Source organism: Echeneis naucrates, chromosome 13 (assembly GCF_900963305.1).
Source record: "Echeneis naucrates chromosome 13, fEcheNa1.1, whole genome shotgun sequence".
Taxonomy (NCBI): Eukaryota; Metazoa; Chordata; class Actinopteri; order Carangiformes; family Echeneidae; genus Echeneis; species Echeneis naucrates.
In genome coordinates, this window is record NC_042523.1 from 23,385,322 (window position 1) to 23,403,180 (window position 17,859).

The 17,859-nt window shown below is 44.1% G+C and overlaps 4 protein-coding genes across 4 annotated transcripts; 1 reads left to right on the forward strand and 3 right to left on the reverse strand.

Moving 5' to 3' along the window:
- Nucleotides 1-2,341: 2,341 nt before the first annotated feature.
- On the reverse strand, nt 2,342-4,936 carry LOC115053232 (tapasin-related protein-like). The gene is made up of 8 exons (XM_029517800.1): nt 4,806-4,936; nt 4,403-4,582; nt 4,058-4,333; nt 3,637-3,966; nt 2,971-3,318; nt 2,772-2,864; nt 2,617-2,636; nt 2,342-2,539 (listed from the first exon to the last, which is right to left on the reverse strand). The coding sequence occupies exons 1-8, from the start codon at nt 4,849-4,851 to the stop codon at nt 2,525-2,527; spliced, it is 1,308 nt and encodes a 435-aa protein (XP_029373660.1). The 5' UTR covers nt 4,852-4,936; the 3' UTR covers nt 2,342-2,524.
- A 970-nt stretch (nt 4,937-5,906) lies between these two features.
- Nucleotides 5,907-9,560, reverse strand: LOC115053300 (tapasin-related protein-like). Its single transcript, XM_029517891.1, has 8 exons — nt 9,401-9,560; nt 8,998-9,177; nt 8,653-8,928; nt 8,241-8,561; nt 7,148-7,483; nt 6,971-7,063; nt 6,480-6,495; nt 5,907-6,387 (listed from the first exon to the last, which is right to left on the reverse strand). Exons 1-8 carry the CDS (start codon nt 9,546-9,548, stop codon nt 6,375-6,377), a joined length of 1,383 nt encoding a protein of 460 aa, XP_029373751.1. The 5' UTR covers nt 9,549-9,560; the 3' UTR covers nt 5,907-6,374.
- A 333-nt stretch (nt 9,561-9,893) lies between these two features.
- Nucleotides 9,894-14,942, forward strand: gemin4 (gem (nuclear organelle) associated protein 4). The gene is made up of 6 exons (XM_029517467.1): nt 9,894-10,128; nt 10,649-12,646; nt 12,727-12,883; nt 12,977-13,247; nt 13,337-14,002; nt 14,137-14,942. Exons 1-6 carry the CDS (start codon nt 10,116-10,118, stop codon nt 14,359-14,361), a joined length of 3,330 nt encoding a protein of 1,109 aa, XP_029373327.1. The 5' UTR covers nt 9,894-10,115; the 3' UTR covers nt 14,362-14,942.
- Nucleotides 14,943-15,410: 468 nt separating this feature from the next.
- On the reverse strand, nt 15,411-17,859 carry LOC115053329 (protein FAM57A). Its single transcript, XM_029517945.1, has 5 exons — nt 17,662-17,859; nt 17,436-17,519; nt 17,135-17,354; nt 16,769-16,864; nt 15,411-16,499 (listed from the first exon to the last, which is right to left on the reverse strand). The coding sequence occupies exons 1-5, from the start codon at nt 17,781-17,783 to the stop codon at nt 16,239-16,241; spliced, it is 783 nt and encodes a 260-aa protein (XP_029373805.1). The 5' UTR covers nt 17,784-17,859; the 3' UTR covers nt 15,411-16,238.

The window sequence follows — 17,859 nt, forward strand, 5'->3', positions numbered from 1 at the left end:
TTGCTCCAATCGCAGCTTATCTTGAAATAGTGATGGTATCAGTTCAGGCAGCCGGCAGTGTTGATCCTGGACCTGATTGTTTTTCTGCGTCTGTGTCTCAAAGAGGCCTTCTCTGTTCTCTTGTGTTTGTTCGTGGCATTTCTTCAAACAAAATCAACTCTGTTTCTTTAATTCATTTTTTTCCTCGTCACTTCGAATGTTTTTTTTTTTTTTTTTTTTTTTTTTGCCCTCCGAGCCTGTGAGACAGGTTTAGTGCTGCCTGACTCTGTTTCTTCTTTGAACATTTGTGATCACATCTAGGCCACACACACACACACACACACACACACACCCCTAAGGCTGCAGTGTGTTGGGAGCACACACAAACACACATCTGGAATCAATCTAAGTAAAACTCTTGTTTATCCCTGTAAATGGCCTCAGACCTGACTGACCAGTGAAGCTGGAAATCTCTCACTCAACTTAAAGGTTTATCAGAAACAAGCTGCACACAAAACAAACAACTTAAAAACTTAATTCATATCAATTAAGCGATTTATTTATTTGTTTTTATTTTTGCATTTAATTATCAATCAGCTTGACAGAGGACGTATGTTGTTCAATCTCAAGCTTCACTTTGTCGCAGTGAAACAACCAGTGAGGATTAGACTTCTTATTTAGCTAACTCCAGTTTGTAGTTCATAAGTGTTGCACAGAAATTATTTTGGAGTTGTTTGTATCAATCTTCTGTTTTTTGGGTTCCAAATCGTCAATTTTGAAAAATAAAGCGTCCGTGTGACCAGTATGTTCAGCACCAAGTTAAGACACCTGCAGTGCTTCTTTTGTAAAAAAATTTTTTATAAATGTCTTTAATAATTTGGGGGTGCCAGTAAAGTAACTCATGTTCACTCAGAATTTTTCCTAGAGGTCATAAAGGCCCCTAAAAAAGGACATTTGGACAGTTTTAACACACAAACTGTCTGATGATATAAGAAACAGGATTAATGTTATTGTAACAAAGATAATCTTTATTTTTTTTTATCAATTACAAAATGCTTCACACAACTTCACAAGCATATGAAAACATATAAGATAATATGTCAATGAAGAAGAGCAGCCATTAAAAATCAAGTCAGATCAGGATTTTTTTTATTGTCTAAGAGTTTCGAGAAGATTTGCCAAAAAGACACTGACTCAGCTAACCTGATTTCCTCCAGCTGCTTCCAGCTTTACGGCCCGAAGGATCTCAGGCTGACTCATCTGAGACCGACAGATGAAAAACATGTAGAAAGGCTTTAAAAGTAAACTGTAAGATCTTGAAACAAATTGTACAACAGGAGCCATGCAGGGAGGCTAAAACAGACACGATGTGGTCACTTCTCCAGGATCTGGCAGCTGAATTCACTACAGTCTGGATCTGGTTAACAGCCTTTGGAGGGTTTTGAACATTTGAAGCCTGAAATGGTCTCCGTATCTCTAAAATTTAAAATACTGTTTTGGAAATAATTCAGATTTGCTGAAAACTGCTGCACAAAGCTTCAGTTACAGGTCGAACCATGATGCTGTTTGGTTTGTGTTAAGCTGCAGAACATTTTGTGTTCAGGTTTTTGTATCACTTCAGTTGTTGTGTAGTGAATCCAGCGTGTCAGGATCAGAGGTTCTGATAGGTCGGTACATCAGTTGTGATGTTTTGCAGTGACATCATCAAAGTAAAACTAAAACGACCTGCAGTAGTTACTGAAAGCTCCACAACATTCATAGCTGACAGTTAAACATCATGTGTGGTTATTCTGATTTAGTGTCTCAGGAGGCCACAGAGGAACAAAGGTCAAGTACATCCTGTCGTCAGCAGCCATCATTAGGTCATTAGTCCCTGTTGTAGTTCATGCATAATGTCATTTAATTCTAACATCTTGATCTATAATCACTTTTAAAATACCTGCTTGGTACATGATAGTTTTATTCTTCGTGGCCGGCCTTATTACGTTGGTAAAAGATAAATCAGCTGGTAATGTGATATTTCTGATTCCTACCAGTTTTATTTCTCTGCTGAATTTTCTTCAAAATAAATAGCTTAATTGTTACGTTCTGAGATTTCCTCGTAAGACATTGACAAAGTGTTTGAAGTAAACATTTGACATCCACGTGTGCTCACCTGCTGTATTCCCTCTTTTTCACCACACCTGTCGATCATTTGAATGGTGTGATAATCACAACAGGAGCGAGCGGCATGTTTCCAACATAAGTCTGTCACCGTTTGCTTGTATGATGACCAACTAGTAAAAACACAACTCCATAGTGCGTTAACTAACACTACTGACAGCGTACCTTTATCACCATTACTATTAAAAACCATCACCCATAACAAAAGATTGTTTACTTTAACTTCAAAATAAAAAAACAAAACACAGCAACTCCTAAAAAAAGTTCATTCAGTTTCACAGAAACACAAATTCACCTTTTCAACAATCAAACGTCTAAAATCCAACAGGGGAAGAGTGACGAGGCATTCATGGTGATCGGGATTTCAGGCCCAGTGGAGGTCTCAGTATGGTTTCTTCTGCTCAGACACAAATAAGAGATTAAGTTTTATTTATTCTGACTAAAGAAATGATGAACTCCAAAAAAGTATCTTACCTGAACTGACTTCTTCCTCACTGTGGAGAAAATAAATGACAGTGACTGTCTTCAACTTATACATCACAAGTAATTATTTGTATTCGTCATCATGCAGCAGCTCGGACAAATGAAAATATATATATTTTATCATTTGTTTGTTTGCGTTCACCCACTTGAGTTCAGGTACTTCAGCATTACACACAGAACGACCAGCAGTACGACCACGATGCCGCCAAAGAAGAAGTTAAAAAGCCAGCTGCTCGGCTCTGGGCAAAGAACACAACAGGAAGTCGTCAGGTGTCAGTTATGTCCCTCTGCTGCCATCGTGCGGTAGCTCATGGTGCTACAGATTTTGGTTTTCTCCCCTCTCACCTTCAACAGTCAGGATGAAGCTCTTTTTGATGGGCAACCTCAGGGACCGGTGGGAGACGCTGCATGTAAACTGTCTCCCCGAGTCCTTGAGCTGAGCCTCGAGGTAGAAGAAAGCCGACAGCGAGAAGGTCTTGTCGTTGTTGTGCTTGTGGCTGGACAGCAGAATGTTCTGGAGCTCCTTGGGGAGAGGAGCGCCGACCCTTTGGCTCGACGACATCGGGTCCTGCACATACCATTTTATCTCCACGTCCAGAGGATAGTAGTTCTCTGCATCACACGTGACCTTCTGGTCATTCCCCTCCTGCAGCACCAGAGTGGGCCCGATGTTGATGGAGACACGGGGGGTCTCTAAAGGGAGGAGAGATTCAAACAAGAAGAATTTGAGCCATGTGAGATTCCGTCTTGATAATGTCATTCTCACTATCGTCAGGAGTTAATGATGCCGGTTTGAGACATTTATCAAACACTTGCTGGACAGTTTTGGTGTGTTTTGGAAGCTACATGTTCTTACACCTGTTGTCACCTGGGAAAGACTTCACATTCAGGAACTGCTGTCGTTTCATTTAAATGTCTATGAAAAGGTTTTCTAATATACTGAAATTCTCCAGAATTGTAATTTTATTTTGGAAATTATTGTTCTGGCCCGAGTCCTTGACTCCTTCTCACCTTGGATATTCAGATTCAGATCCAGACTGATGAACAATGGCATCACCATCACTGAACAGGTGTAAATTCCTTCGCTGCTCATCTTGGTGAAGGGGATATTGTAGGAAGCATCCCCGCCTGCCAAGCCCCTCGTCCCGACCCCTGACCCCTGGGTCTGCCCCGTGTGGCTGTTATGGCTGAAGAGTTTGTTTCTCTCCCCACGATGTTGAAAGATCCACTCCACGGTGACGTTCCGTGATTTGTGATCGACGGCAAATTGGCAGTGAAGCTTTTGTTGAACCCTGAGGCCTGATGTCACTGATGGAGTTTGTGTTTTAATCACCATGGCAACTGTAGAGAAAGATTTCAGAAGATGAGACGGAGACAGATTTTACCAAGAAGGCCAAAAGGGGCTGATATCATTGATGGTAATGGGTGTTACCTGATGTTGTGAGTATCTCTCTGTCCTGGATGGCAGGCCAGCTGAGGTGTGCCAGTTCTGCTGAGGGAGGTTTGTCTGATGGTTGTCTGAGGATGCTGGTGACGGTGAACAGGCCATCTCTTTGTTTGAGGGTGCAGCTGAACCACTGGTTGTACTCCTCCGCCCCGTGGACGGGCCAGCGGACGCCGATGCCCTGTGTTCTGTACCGACGCACCTCACAATCCAACTGCTCTGCATCCGCCTTCTCCAGATATCGCTGCAGGTCCAGTCTGGATCCTACAGCAGGACAGAAGAAAATCAAAAAGAGCAAAAGGAAACAGAAGAGTAACAGGCTGCAGGTCTTACCTCCTGTGATCAGGAAAGTGATGACTTGTGGGTTCAATGGAGAATCTCCTTTTTGACCAAACTGTAAGTGGGCCTGTCTGTCGATTAACTCAGTCTCAGGGTGACCATCTTTATTCAGAGACACATTCTCATCAATGAACTGACAGGGCAGCCCCAACAGCTGATCAGCACACAGGACACCTGAGAGACACACAATAAATCAGGTAAAGCCCTTCATTCAGAGCACTGTGCTGTAGGTTATAGATATGTTATATATGAGCAGAACAGTCTGAGCTGTAAGAAGTGCAGAGCTCAAAGCTGTGTCGTTTCACGCAACACTTCCAGGTTGACTGGAGTCACAAACACAAACACACACGAATTAAAAACACCACAGTGTGTAAGCCAGCTGCAGTCAATAACTTACCTGTACACAGGTACAAACACAGAAGAATATTTAACAGCAAACACATGATGATATATTCGTAGAAATCCCCGACACTCGAGTCGTCTAGTTGAAGAGACACTTTCACTTTCACTTTCCAGAAAAAATAACTAGTCCTCACATCTGTCATGTGACCAACGGATAAAATATCAGGGACAACATGTTTAAAAATATACACAGGCTGTATTAACTGCATTAAATATAAATTATGTGTTATATCCGTGCCCTAAATATGTCTCATAAATATTCAATCACGTGAACAATAAAATTCTTTGTTGCAGAAAAATCCAGATTAAAATACATATTTTTATTCTGTATCATAAAATTATAGACTGTTAAACACGAAGTGAAGGATTTTTGTTGTGTTATTTATTAGTTTTTGTTTCACGTCGTTGTTTTTTATTTAACGCCGATTTTACCGTCGCTTCCGGGTTCGTCCAGAGGAGGTGCTGTGACGTCACAGGGTCCCTCTTGTTTTCCGGACTCGTTGACGCGGAAGAACCGGAAGCGCTTTTTACGAAAAGAGCCGACATGCAGCCGAAGACTTGTTAACAACAAACTTACTTAAAGTGATGAAATGGACTCAATTTGTGTATTTGCGGAGTGACAGTTGTTTGTTTTGTTTAGTTGTTTTGTGTCGGCCCTGGATGGGAATTACACGGCTTCTCTTTAGCTCATGTTAGCAGCTAAGCTACAACAGATTCCCAAATATATAAGAACTGGAATTCGTGTTAAACGTTTCATATTAAAGTTATCTCAGTGTGCTGAGATAAAAACAATGAATCGATTGCAGACCTTTCCTTTTTCAAACAGGACCATAAATTCGCTCGTCTGTCTGTAAGTCCTCCAGTTTGTCACCACAAACTTCCAACAAGTTAGAAACAGACACATCTGATCAGATCAGCTGGAATCACAAACTCCTGAAGTCCTGCATGGTCTCCTTCACACACTTAAAGACATTTAACAGTTGGAACTCTGGACAGTCTGGAAAAGAACCAAACAGCCTTCCAGCAGACTGACACACTGACCTGCCTCTCCATGCTCACAAGGAGACTCCACAATACAAAACAACACAACTTTAATCATGGTACCAGGAAAGTTAACCTGGAGAGCTTTAATTTTTACAAAAATACAACAACAAACAGCAAAAAATGGGGAGGAGGGGTTGGAGGTAAAAGCACTTATGGACAGAAGTCAATAAATTACATTCATAAACACATTGATAAAATTTCTGATAGGAAAATATATCACCACCAAAATTTCTGGAGGAGCTCTCTGCCGAACTCCAGTGATCACAGTCAGAGCTCAAATGTGAGCCAGTGCAGGAAGATGATCAAAGTCTTTGTAGATGTTTGCTCTTCCTTTTTTTCAGAAGACAAGTACAAGTCTTTGGCTGCCATGTTGAGATTGTTAATCTGAACACAGAGGTCCTCTTTCCACTGAGTCCTGAATGAATTTTTGCAAAAGGAATAAAACTCAAACATCTGAAACGCTCCTAATAAAAAACTAATGGGCGGAGGAATGAAGAGGCATCCACTGGTGCTCAGGATCTCAGTACAATCTTCTGCTCAGACAAATATTGACAGAAAGGTTAAACTTGTTAATTGAAAGAAACAGTGAATTCCAAACAACAGTTTTGATAATTATCTTACTTACCTTGACCTTCTCTTCACTGTGGGGGGAAAAAAAGACTTACTCTCTTTGGCTTGAACATGTATTTTGAAAAGATATAATAAGAGTTCACCTGGTTTCATGCCACTGACACCAAAATATGTCTGCTCCATAATAAACTATATTGATTATTTATGTTTTAGTTAGATCTGTATATTTAACTGCAATGTCCTTATGGAGACAATAATGTGAGAGACACCTCAGGTGTATAACTCTGCCTTTGCATTCATTACCTAAATAAATTGTTATATTCCTTATTATCCTATATTTGTTTTATATATTTATGTATTCTGCTTTTCCCTGTGTGCTTTATTCTTTCTCCTGAATGTTTGATGCTACTGTGACATGCAAATTTCTCCCCTGAAGGACCAATAAAGGATGATCTTATCTTATTATGCAAAAACCAGGACAAATTGAGATGTATATCCTGCATCATCATGACTGTCCTTTGTTCCTAAAAGGAAGTGTTCACCTACCTGAAAGCCGGTAGGCCTGCATCATAAACCAAAAGACCGCCAGCATGATTATCAAGCTGGCAACACTGTATTCAAGAACCCATCGGCTCCGCTCTGACAGAAAACACACAACAGGAAGTCATCAGTTCTCAGTTATGTTTGGTGCTGCAGGAGCGGAGACTTTGGTCTTCCTCTTACCCTCAACAACCAGGGTGACGCTCCTTTTGATGGGCATCTGCAGGGACTGGTGAGAGATGCTACATGTAAAATGTCTCCCAGAGTCGCTGAGTTGTGCCTCGAGGTAGAAGAAGGCTGACTTTGAGAAGGTCCTGTTTTTGTCTACTTTGTGGCTGGACAGCACAACGTTCTCCATCTTCTCACGGAGAGGAGAACTGTTCCTCTGAGCTGTCAACTCATGCCAAACTATCTCCACATCCAGAGGATAGTAGCGCTCTGCCTTGCAAATGATCTTCTTCAGCTCCCCGTCCAGCAGCTTCAATTTGGACCAAGAGCTGAGCGAGACGACAGGTTCCTCTAAAGGAAAGAGAAGCAAATAAGATGAATTGGAGCAATGTGAGATTCCCCATAGATACATTCTGATGCCTCATCAATCTTCCAGTGAGCAGGAGTTAATTCACAGCTGTAATTTTTCCTTCTGCGCTTACAAGACACAATCATTTTGATGGTCACTTTACACTTTTCTGTTTTACAGCTGAATAATAATCTGAAGAGATTTTTTAGATTTCTGAGCATGAAAATTAGGTCAGCAGCAGTTTTTTTTACTTTGTGTACATGACACAGAGTTCTGAATATTTGAAGCAAATAGAAACACAACACCTGATGAATCACTGAGGCAAATTAAAGGAATTCAACTTCTTTCTCTACAGCCAAATAGCAGCATAGTATCTTAGCTTAGCATAAGGGAAAGCTAGCCATCAACTATTTCATGCTCAGTAGCAGTTTCTTCCTTAAGGGGACGTCTTTCTGCTAACATAAGCTACACTCTTCAGACTGCAGGTTCTTATTAATATTTTATCAGCGTTAGCACGATTTTCTTGTTACATCTGTTCTGTAAAGGTAATTTGCTGGTCCTGTTATGTGTCCTTTAGCTCTGTAATGCTTTGACTAATTTAATAGTGTTGAGTTCACACTTGGAAATTGTTGTAGTTTACTTTATATTTCCATATTTACTTTATATAAGCCATTTTTAATTGAAAAAAGAAAAGTCTCAGGGATCATAATAACATTTTGAATATTATTCTTTCAGCCTAAAACTTTGACTTCTTCTCACTTTGGATATGCAGATAGATATTCAGACGGATGAGCAGTGAATCCACCATCACTGAGCAGGTGTACGTTCCATCATTGGCAGTGTTTGTGGATTGGATGTTGTAGGAAACATCCCCTCCTGCCAGGCTCTTGGTATCGACCCCTGACCCCTTGGTCTCCCCCGTGCTGCTGTTATGGTTGAAGAGTACAGCACGATGTTGAAAGATCCACACCACGGAGACATGTGGTGCTTCGTGGTCGACGGCAAACTGGCAGTGAAGCTTTTGTTGAACCCTGAGGCCTGATGTCACTGATGGAGTTTGTGTTTTAATCACCATGGCAACTGTAGAGAAAGATTTCAGAAGATGAGACGGAGACAGATTTTACCAAGAAGGCCAAAAGGGGCTGATATCATTGATGGTAATGGGTGTTACCTGATGTTATGAGTATCTCTCTGTCCTGGATGGCAGGCCAGCTGAGGTGCCCCTGCTTTGCTGAGGGAGGTTTGTCTGATGGTTGTCTGAGGATGCTGGTGACGGTGAACAGGCCATCTCTTTGTTTGAGGGTGCAGTTGAACCACTGGTTGTACTCCTCCGCCCCGTGGACGGGCCAGCGGACGCCGATGCCCTGTGTTCTGTACCGACGCACCTCACAATCCAACTGCTCTGCATCCGCCTTCTCCAGATATCGCTGCAGGTCCAGTCTGGATCCTACAGCAGGACAGAAGAAAATCAAAAAGAGCAAAAGGAAACAGAAGAGTAACAGGCTGCAGGTCTTACCTCCTGTGATCAGGAAAGTGGCGACTTTTGGGTTCAATGGAGAATCTCCTTTTTGACCAAACTGTAAGTGGGCCTGTCTCAGAATGAACTTAACCTGAGGGTCCATATTTTTATCCATGTACAATTTCTCATCAATGAACTCACAGGGCAGCCCCAACAGCTGATCAGCACACAGGACACCTGAGAGACACACAATAAATCAGGTAAAGCCCTTCATTCAGAGCACTGTGCTGTAGGTTATAGATATGTTATATATGAGCAGAACAGTCTGAGCTGTAAGAAGTGCAGAGCTCAAAGCTGTGTCGTTTCACGCAACACTTCCAGGTTGACTGGAGTCACAAACACAAACACACACGAATTAAAAACACCACAGTGTGTAAGCCAGCTGCAGTCAATAACTTACCTGTACACAGGTACAAACACAGAAGAATATTTAACAGCAAACACATGATGATATATTCGTAGAAATCTCCGACACTCGAGTCGTCTAGTTGAAGAGACACTTTCACTTTCACTTTCCAGAAAAAATAACTAGTCCTCACATCTGTCATGTGACCAACGGATAAAATATCAGGGACAACATGTTTAAAAATATACACAGGCTGTATTAACTGCATTAAATATAAATGATGTGTTATATCCGTGCCCTAAATATGTCTCATAAATATTCAATCACGTGAACAATAAAATTGTTTGTTGCAGATTTTTTTCTGTATCATAAAATTATTGACTATTAAACACAAAGTGAACAACTTTTTTTGTTTTATTTATCAGTTTTTGTTTCACGTTGTTGTTTTTTATTTAACTCCGATTTTACCGTCGCTTCCGGGTCCGGAAGGAAGTGCTGTGACGTCACATGGTCCCTCTTGTTTTCCGGACTCGTTGACGCGGAAGAACCGGAAGCGCTTTTTACGAAAAGAGCCGACATGCAGCCGAAGACTTGTTAACAACAAACTTACTTAAAGTGACGAAATGGACTCAATTTGTGTATTTGCGGAGTGACAGTTGTTTGTTTTGTTTAGTCGTTTTGTGTCGGTCCTGGATGGGAATTAAAAAAGAAACTACAATTAGCAAACGGCTTCTCTTTAGCTACTGTTAGCAGCTAAGCTACAACATCAATGATGGACAAAGGTAACGTTCACTTTGGATTTAATCTTATTCCCAAATATATAAGAACAACCTGGTGCTGGAATTCATGTTAAACGTTTTATATTAAAGTAGTCCAGTTTATTAAGATAAAAAGAACCAGATGTCTTAAATTCACGTTGATGTGCAGAGTCCCTTCCTAAAGAAATAACTTCCACCGTTGATGATGTTCGTTTAGAGATTCAGAGGAAAGTCACATCAAGTGATCTCTGGAAGGAGATTCTCCTTTGTGAATTAGTCTAATGTCACAATAAAACAAGGGTTGATAATGTCAGACAAAGGGTGAAACTACATTTTACTGTTGTGCTCGGCTTTGATTTTTACTTCGAACTGAGAAACGCCAATTTTGATAATCAGTTAAAATTTCTGTCTCACGAAGCAAATATGCAACAAATTAATAAAGTTTTTCATCAGTAGTAACCATTTTTAGCTGCAGGATGTATTGTGGATGTCTTCTCTGTTGGAACGAGATGAATTGCTCCTGTCTGTTCTTTTGTGTTTTCAGATTCGGCCTTCCTTCAGGGTGCCTTCCTCCTGACCAATAAACTCTGTCTCCCATCAACCCTGAGCTCCCTTCAGAAAGCTGACTGGAGCAGAGTGGGACGTCCCGTCCTGGAGGCTGTCAGAGAAATCTGTGAACAGGATGAACTTCGTCCCAGCACTGTGGCCTGCCAATGGAGAAAGAAGATAGTTTGTGTTGTGTGGCTGAAGCTGTTGTGCGAACAGGCAGGAGAGGATGTAGAAACAGCATGGAGGGAGAACCCTTTCTTCCCCCTCCAGAACAGCCTCCCTGAAGTCAACCATGTTGTCCTGCTGGAGCTGGTGAAGTCAATGGCAGCTGCAGATGTTTTCGCCTATTTCCTTCTGTGTCTTCCTAAATCTCAGATCTGTATTGAGCTTGAAAGGCTGATACACTATGTGACCAGCAGTCCAACCAGAGAGGAGGATGTGCATTTTTTTTTGGAGGTGTGGTGGGAGCTGTGGAAGGGAAGGACTGAAGAGAAAGCAGGAGGAAAGGAAATAGAGATGTTGTTTTCTGACCAGCTCACTCGTCCGTCCTCTAAGTCCTCCAGTTTGTCCCCCCAAGCTGCCAAGAGGTTAAAAATAGACACATCTGATCAACCAGCATCATCGCAAACCCCCGATGTCCTGCACATTCTCCTTCACGCACTTAAGGACATGAAAGACTTTATTTCCTCCACAGATCTCTGTCTCCAAGCTCTCTCCGTTTCGCTCGATTCTCTTTACACAATGTTGTTCATAGATCAAGAGGTCACACTTCCAACTAAAGAGAAGCTGCAGTTACTGTCCAAAGCCGTCAGCATCAGAGGAAAGAAGGATGAGAAGTTGAGCCCTGAACTTATTCAGGAGGCTCAGAAAGACCTGAGAGCTTCTTGCACACCATCTCAGTTTCGACCCAGCAACATGAAGGGTGACGAAGCTCTGAAGATCATCACAGATCTCACACAGTTTTGGCTCAACAACGGGCTCCTCAAAGAATCTGACGCCGTTAATTTGAGTTACTCTGCATTTAAACTAGGACAAAGTGTCCAGAGAGTCCTGACTGCTTCAGGAGAAACAGACCTGCCTGAAATGGACGAGACGGAGAAGAACAAACTCAGAGGTTTGCTGCAGTCTCTGGCTTTGCCTGGCATACAGACAACCCCGGAGGTGGATGCACAGGTCGCCATGATCATCCTCAGTCACCGCCTGGAAGACTACCAGAACTACGCCATGCTATTTGCCAGAGAGGAGAGCTGGGCCTGTGACGAGCTCTGGCTGGACTGTCTGGAAAAGAACCAGGCGGCCTTCCAGCAGACTGACACGCTGATCAGCCTCGTCTCCATGTTCATGAGGACACTCCGCAGCCAGAGCTCAGATCTGAGCCAGTGCAGGAAGCTGATGAAAGTCATCACAGACGTTTTCTCAGCGCTTTCGTTAAACGACAAGAACAAATCTTTGGCTGCCATGCTGAAATTGTCCCCCAGGGGATTCTTTGGCTTCTCTGTTCCCTCCGCTGTGACTGAGGGGTTTGAGCAGGAGCTCAACATGGCATTCAACTGCCTCATCCAGGGAGGAGCTGGAGCGTCAGCAGCTGTGTCACAGGGCAACCTGAATACAGCAGCCTCCTTAGTAGCAAGAGTGGCCTTTCAGAACCCAGAAGCTGCTTTGAGGTCCTGTTGTCATTCTGCAGTTTTCAACAAGGGCACGTTCTCTCTTATGGCCAAGATCCTTCAGCTGCTGCCTGGACTCAGGGGACAGGCCGGAAGAACAGAGGATGAAGGAGAGGATGCGCTGAGAGGAAGCAGTCTGCTCTGCAGGTGTCTGCAGGACACGATCCAGACCAAGTCATTGTCGGCCGGTGAAAAAGAGCAGATCCTGAAGTTCCTGGATCTGCTGATGATGCCGGTCACAGCAGTGGAGGGAGAAGAAAGCCAGTGGTGTTTCCTGGCTCCTCAGGAGGTCGTGAAAGTCTTCGTCCTGCCAAACATTTCCTCTTCAAGTGAGTGTCCCCTGATTTTGTGACCGATCAGTGCAGCTTCCTTCTGCCTTCCTTCCTTGTCTTCTGTGTCTTCCCTGCAGGTGGCACTTCCTGTGATTTAGAACTGAGTCTGCAGCTTCTCCACACTGCTCTGTGTGTGGATGTCCAGCGTCCAGCTTCGTCTCCTCACTGGGTGTTGGACTGTTCTCCCTTCCCCCTCCTTTACATCCTGGCTCAGCTGCACGAGCAGGCGCACAGGTTTAACTCACATTAACGTCATGTTACTGTTAGTTTTCCGTCCTGATCGGTTCGCTGTGTGTGACTTGGTCTTCGGTTTGGATGTTCTTGTAGGTTGTGGGAGGAGCCACCAGGGGTCGCCGCCCATCACTGGTCCATGGACCTGAAGGAGCTGCTGCTCACGGTGCTCTCCACACTGGGGCAGGTTGTGGGTGCCGAGTTGGCGGCGGCTCCCAGCAGCTGGTCCAGAGCTCTTTTCTGGCTCTACAACAAGATGGAGGAACTGGACTGGACTGTCAGGTTCCACCTAAAGCCTCTGTGGGGGGAGCACTTTAAAAATGAAGTCCCCTCATCTCTGCTGGATGTGTGTGATTTACCTGAGCAGGTAAAAACTGGAGGAACTATTTTGTGTAAAAGTGTAGTAAAAACAGCATCAGCCTGTTTGAGCTGATGATGTTTCTCCGTCCTCTGCAGGAGTGGTCGGGCCTGGACCTGCCTCAGTACGGCCCAGGCAGCGGCCTTTTGGCATGGATGGAGTGCTGCTCCGTATCCGACTCCCTGCAGTCCACGATGTTGTCCTGTCTCTCACTGGACCAGCGCCAGCCTGACCACGTCAGCATGTTCAGCAAAGGCCTGCTGGTGGCTCTGACCCAGACTCTGCCCTGGTGCTCCGTCTCCCAGTGGACTCGGCTGCTCGGAGCCCTGAGGCAGCTGATCGCCTCCGGTCGCCTCCACGTCCCCTTTTCACTGGAGTACGTGGACTTCCTGCCCCTCCTGGACCTGAGGAGGTTTTCCTGTGAGCTCCGCCTGTCGGTCCTCCTCCTCCGAGCCTTTCAGCTGCTCTGCGGGTCCAGCTGCTCAGACTGGCTGTCAGCGGACGGCTGGGCGCACGTCGGCAGGTTGTACGCTCACGCCGTGAGGGAGATGATGAGCTCGGTGAAGGCCAAGCTGCCTCTTCCATCATCTGGAGCTTGGACGGTTTCTGCCTCCATGTCTCCAAAAGCACCAACATCTAGAGACTCAAATCCTCTGAAAGGAAAAGAAAGCCCAGCTTTGAAGTCCGAGGAGGGGGAGACGGTTCCCAGCCAGGAAGTCCTGTTTGTCCTCAGCCAGCTCTTCTGCCATGTTCAGCACATCCAGGTAGGAGTTCACCTCAGAAGTTATTAAAAGTCAAAACACCAATATTTGAGAAAAGATGATCATTTACTGATAAATGTTGGAGAAGGCTCCTCTGAATCTGGATTCAAGTGTCAGCTGAACCTTCTGTGTCCCAGGTGATGATGCCGGTACGTCAGTGTGAATCGTTGTTCCTGTCCAGCTTGGAAATCCTCAGCCACTACGAAGCCATCATGGCCGACTTTCCAGAGAGCAGCAGCCCGCTGGAGAGCGACAACACCCGACACTTCTTCACCACCATCACAGACAACCTGGAGAACCAGGAGATGAAGGTGGTGCTGCAGCAGAAGATCGCACAGCTCGTGCCAACAGACGCACATTGATGATTTTTTTTGCTTCAGTATATTTGGATTAAGGACGATTATCAGCTAATTTATGTAGTTTCTGTGAACTGATGTGTTGGGAATGAATAAATAGGCAACATTTGATAGCAGGCGTCTTTGTGCTGCTCAGTCAGACTTGTTTTTATTTTCAAACTGTAAAATAGTAACTTGTTAAAACTGTCAGAAGTTCTTGACACCAGGACACACAACTGTGACCAGAATTCCCAGCTCTGTCCAGGAAGCTCGGAGGCCGGATGGAAGATGTCGTCCAGTGAAACGCTGAACAGATGAGAACAAGATATAGTCTGACTGCAACAGAAAGAAATAAAGTGGAAACGTGTCTAGGCTGTGTCATAAACTGCTCTTTCATCTTACATAGATTTATTTTTATTCATTTTCTTGATGTTTGAAGAGGCTCGTGCTCTGACCTCAGACTGTGACCCAGACAGGCACTCTGTTGGCTGTAAAATGAGTGTCGCTCTCATCCTGTTTTCACAACAGACAGTTAAGACTGCTGTCAGGAGGTCGGAGGGTTCATCAGGAGTTGATGAGTCAGACTGACAAAGTTAAGAAAAGCAGACTTTCCTTTTTGAGGCAAAAGTTCATCCTGAGGCTCTGAAAAAATAAAGTGTATTTGAAATTCAAACAGAAAATCGAGTTTTATGAGCGGGATGGAAGTTTCCTGAACCTGTTCTGTGTACTCGGGGAAACTGGACCCCTCCATACATTCTGCCATTTTCTAGTTGGTCTAGAAGGAATATCTGGCCAGTTGGATCGTTTCCTAAACAAACAAATCTCTCTCTGGACTGAACTTTGACCTCATGTCTGCTGCCTCAGTGTCCTCAGACCACATTGGTTCAAAAGAATTTTTAAAAAGATGGCTGTCTTAATTTTTTAAGCCAAATGTTTAAGAATCCAATTTTTCTTAATGTATGACTTTACAAATCAGAAACAGAAACTGTGCTGATCTCTAATGATCCTTCACACAAAGTGAATTAGTTCCTGAGCTTTAACTTCAGCAGGTGATGAATGAAAAACAAACGTCAGTCTGTGTGGTTCATTCGTCTTTATGGATTCAATGTGATGAAACACATTCATCTGATTTCACACCAACACTGATGGGAAATAACCGTGTTCACAGGCAGCAGATGGACTAGGATACATTTATTCATTAAGAATGGGCAGCAGTTGATTCATAACAAAAATATTCTCTGTAAAACTATCACCGGAAATCTTCAGAATTTTAAATAGTGACAGCTGACTGAAACCGCAATTCAAACATTATTATCTTTAATTCTGAGATTAAAGCTACAAAATAGTGCAAATCAGAGAAAAGAAAACACTCTGAAGAACGTCAGAAAGTCATGAGAAAAAGATGAAACTCACTCATTCATCTTCTACCTCTGATCTGTTTCTGGAGCCAAACCCAGCTCTCTCTGGGGGAGGGGCGGGGTCACCTGGACAGGTGTGCAGTCCATCACAGAGACAGACAGACCAACAGTCTTTGGAGGCCCCAGGAACAGAACCCACCACCTTTTTATTGGGGGGCAGCAGAGATACCCATGAAGCTGCTGTGCAGCGAACAAAGTCATATGTTGAGGAAACTTTTTCTGTGGAAGGAGACATTTCAATAACTTTTTTGGCAATCTCACAAAAAAACCATGTTTAGGAAAAATATCTAGAAAAATATTCTAGAAAAAGGCTAAAAAGTGTTTTACAATTCATTTAAACATTTTTTTCTCAACATACAACTTCTAACCGAATTCTTTTCCCCAAAGTTTCTGACTTCCTCATTAAATTCTGTTTTATTATTTTTTTTTTTTTTTTTTTTTTGACCATATCTCCGAGCTCGGTGTCCGATGCTCCGGTCGGTCTCCTCACACTCTCTTCTGTCTCAGGTAAAGTCTCCTGGCCTTCTTCAGCAGCAGGATGAACCAGTAGACCTGCGGCGCCAGGATCACCAGGTTCCCCAGGTTGCAGTGCAGCGGCAGGTGGAAGGGAACTTTGTGCAGCGGGATGCCGAACTGCCGGCCGTACATCCAGTACATGAAGGGGAAGATCAGGATCCGACACATGAAGAAGGTCAGCAGGATCACGATGCCGTTGACTTTGTGCAGCCTGGTGTTGTCGAGTCCGAGCTGGAGGACAAAAGACACAAAGAGCTGAACCAAGAAGAAACCGAGTCGAAGCCCTGAGTGACTTTAGTCCAAATGTGAGTGTTAAAAAACAAACGAATGGAACTGATGACTGTAACAGGAAAGAGATCGTTGTTCTATTTGATGTATAACACAGATTTTATATATTGGACCAGATTGTTTTTCTAATTATTATTTTTTTTTGGGTGCAGGCTCACCGGTCAGAAGAAACAAACTATCTCAGTTTAGAAACTAAAGACGGAAACATTTACCTGAATCAGGATCTTCCCGATAGAGACGAACGGAGTGCTGAACTCTGTGATGAACATGCAGCCGACAAAGAAATCACCCAGTCCTCTTCTGAAGAACTGCAAGACACACACAGCTCACACACAGCTGTGAGTGTGTGTGTGTGTGTGTGTGAGTGAGTGAGTGAGTGAGTGAGTGTGTGAGTGAGTGAGTGAGTGAGTGAGTGAGTGAGTGAGTGAGTGAGTGTGTGAGTGAGTGAGTGAGTGAGTGAGTGTGTGAATGTGTGTGTGTGTGTGTGAATGAGTGAGTGAGTGAATGAGTGAGTGAGTGAGTGAGTGAGTGAGTGAGTGAGTGAGTGAGTGAGTGAGTGAGTGTGTGTGTGGACTCACAAGAGCGATGGGCATGAAAACGAAGAGCAGTGAAAGGTGATGGAGGACGAGCGTCCAGTCTTTGGCGAGGAAGGCCCGAACCGTCTGAAGGGAGTGGCTGCTGGCTTTGCCGGCTTGACCTCTGACCCCGTGGTTCAGGAAGTGGCTCAGGTACATGGCGTAGATGTCATGGGCCATGTAGGGAGCGCCGAACACCACGAACGCGTTGACCAGCCAGTGACTGTGGCGAGACCACAAACGCTGACGCACACGGTTTATAGACACTCATCAAAGTCACTGTGAGCGACATCTGACCCCTCACCTGTCAGTCATCACGTCACTGCATGACGTCACGACCCGTACTCCAGCTGCAGTGGCCAAAGATCCATGAATGGCGGAAACCAGCCTGAAGAAACGGGGTCAAAGGGTCATCTCCGTTAGAATCAGCTCTACCTTACGTCCTCATTTTTCTTTCTCAGTGAACTCAGAGTGGAAATCTAACGCCATGACCGGACTGACCATCCCATAATAAACAGTGAGAGTCTGACCTTTCACTGACACAAACCACGTCGGCGTCCGTCCAGCTGGAAAAAGTCCACCTGAGTGTTTTCCTGAACGCGTGGAAAAGTCCCGGAAACAGCAGCGAGCCGCAGGTCAGAGCTCCGAGCATGTTTCCGGTCGGATTTCACGGATATCTGATGATTTCTGCGGCTCCTGCACGAAAACAACCTGCCGGACCGCCACTT

What these genes read in the sequence shown, in the direction of transcription:
- gemin4 (XM_029517467.1), top strand. An exon ending in CTGCACGAGCAGGCGCACAG is followed by an intron (nt 12,884 to 12,976) that starts GTTTAACTCACA and finishes ATGTTCTTGTAG; the next exon opens with GTTGTGGGAGGAGCCACCAG. An exon ending in TGTGTGATTTACCTGAGCAG is followed by an intron (nt 13,248 to 13,336) that starts GTAAAAACTGGA and finishes CGTCCTCTGCAG; the next exon opens with GAGTGGTCGGGCCTGGACCT.
- LOC115053300 (XM_029517891.1), bottom strand. Translation starts at nt 9,548, where the DNA reads ATGACAGATGTGAGGACTAGTTATTTTTTCTGGAAAGTGAAAGTGAAA. An exon ending in TATCTATCTGCATATCCAAA is followed by an intron (nt 7,484 to 8,240) that starts GTGAGAAGAAGT and finishes TCTTTCCTTTAG; the next exon opens with AGGAACCTGTCGTCTCGCTC. An exon ending in CGTCACCCTGGTTGTTGAGG is followed by an intron (nt 7,064 to 7,147) that starts GTAAGAGGAAGA and finishes GTTTTCTGTCAG; the next exon opens with AGCGGAGCCGATGGGTTCTT.
- LOC115053329 (XM_029517945.1), bottom strand. Translation starts at nt 17,783, where the DNA reads ATGCTCGGAGCTCTGACCTGCGGCTCGCTGCTGTTTCCGGGACTTTTC. An exon ending in GTGGTTTGTGTCAGTGAAAG is followed by an intron (nt 17,520 to 17,661) that starts GTCAGACTCTCA and finishes CCGTTTCTTCAG; the next exon opens with GCTGGTTTCCGCCATTCATG. An exon ending in TCGGGAAGATCCTGATTCAG is followed by an intron (nt 16,500 to 16,768) that starts GTAAATGTTTCC and finishes TTTGTCCTCCAG; the next exon opens with CTCGGACTCGACAACACCAG.
- LOC115053232 (XM_029517800.1), bottom strand. Translation starts at nt 4,851, where the DNA reads ATGTGTTTGCTGTTAAATATTCTTCTGTGTTTGTACCTGTGTACAG. An exon ending in CACTTTCCTGATCACAGGAG is followed by an intron (nt 4,334 to 4,402) that starts GTAAGACCTGCA and finishes GTCCTGCTGTAG; the next exon opens with GATCCAGACTGGACCTGCAG. An exon ending in CTTCATCCTGACTGTTGAAG is followed by an intron (nt 2,865 to 2,970) that starts GTGAGAGGGGAG and finishes TTCTTTGCCCAG; the next exon opens with AGCCGAGCAGCTGGCTTTTT.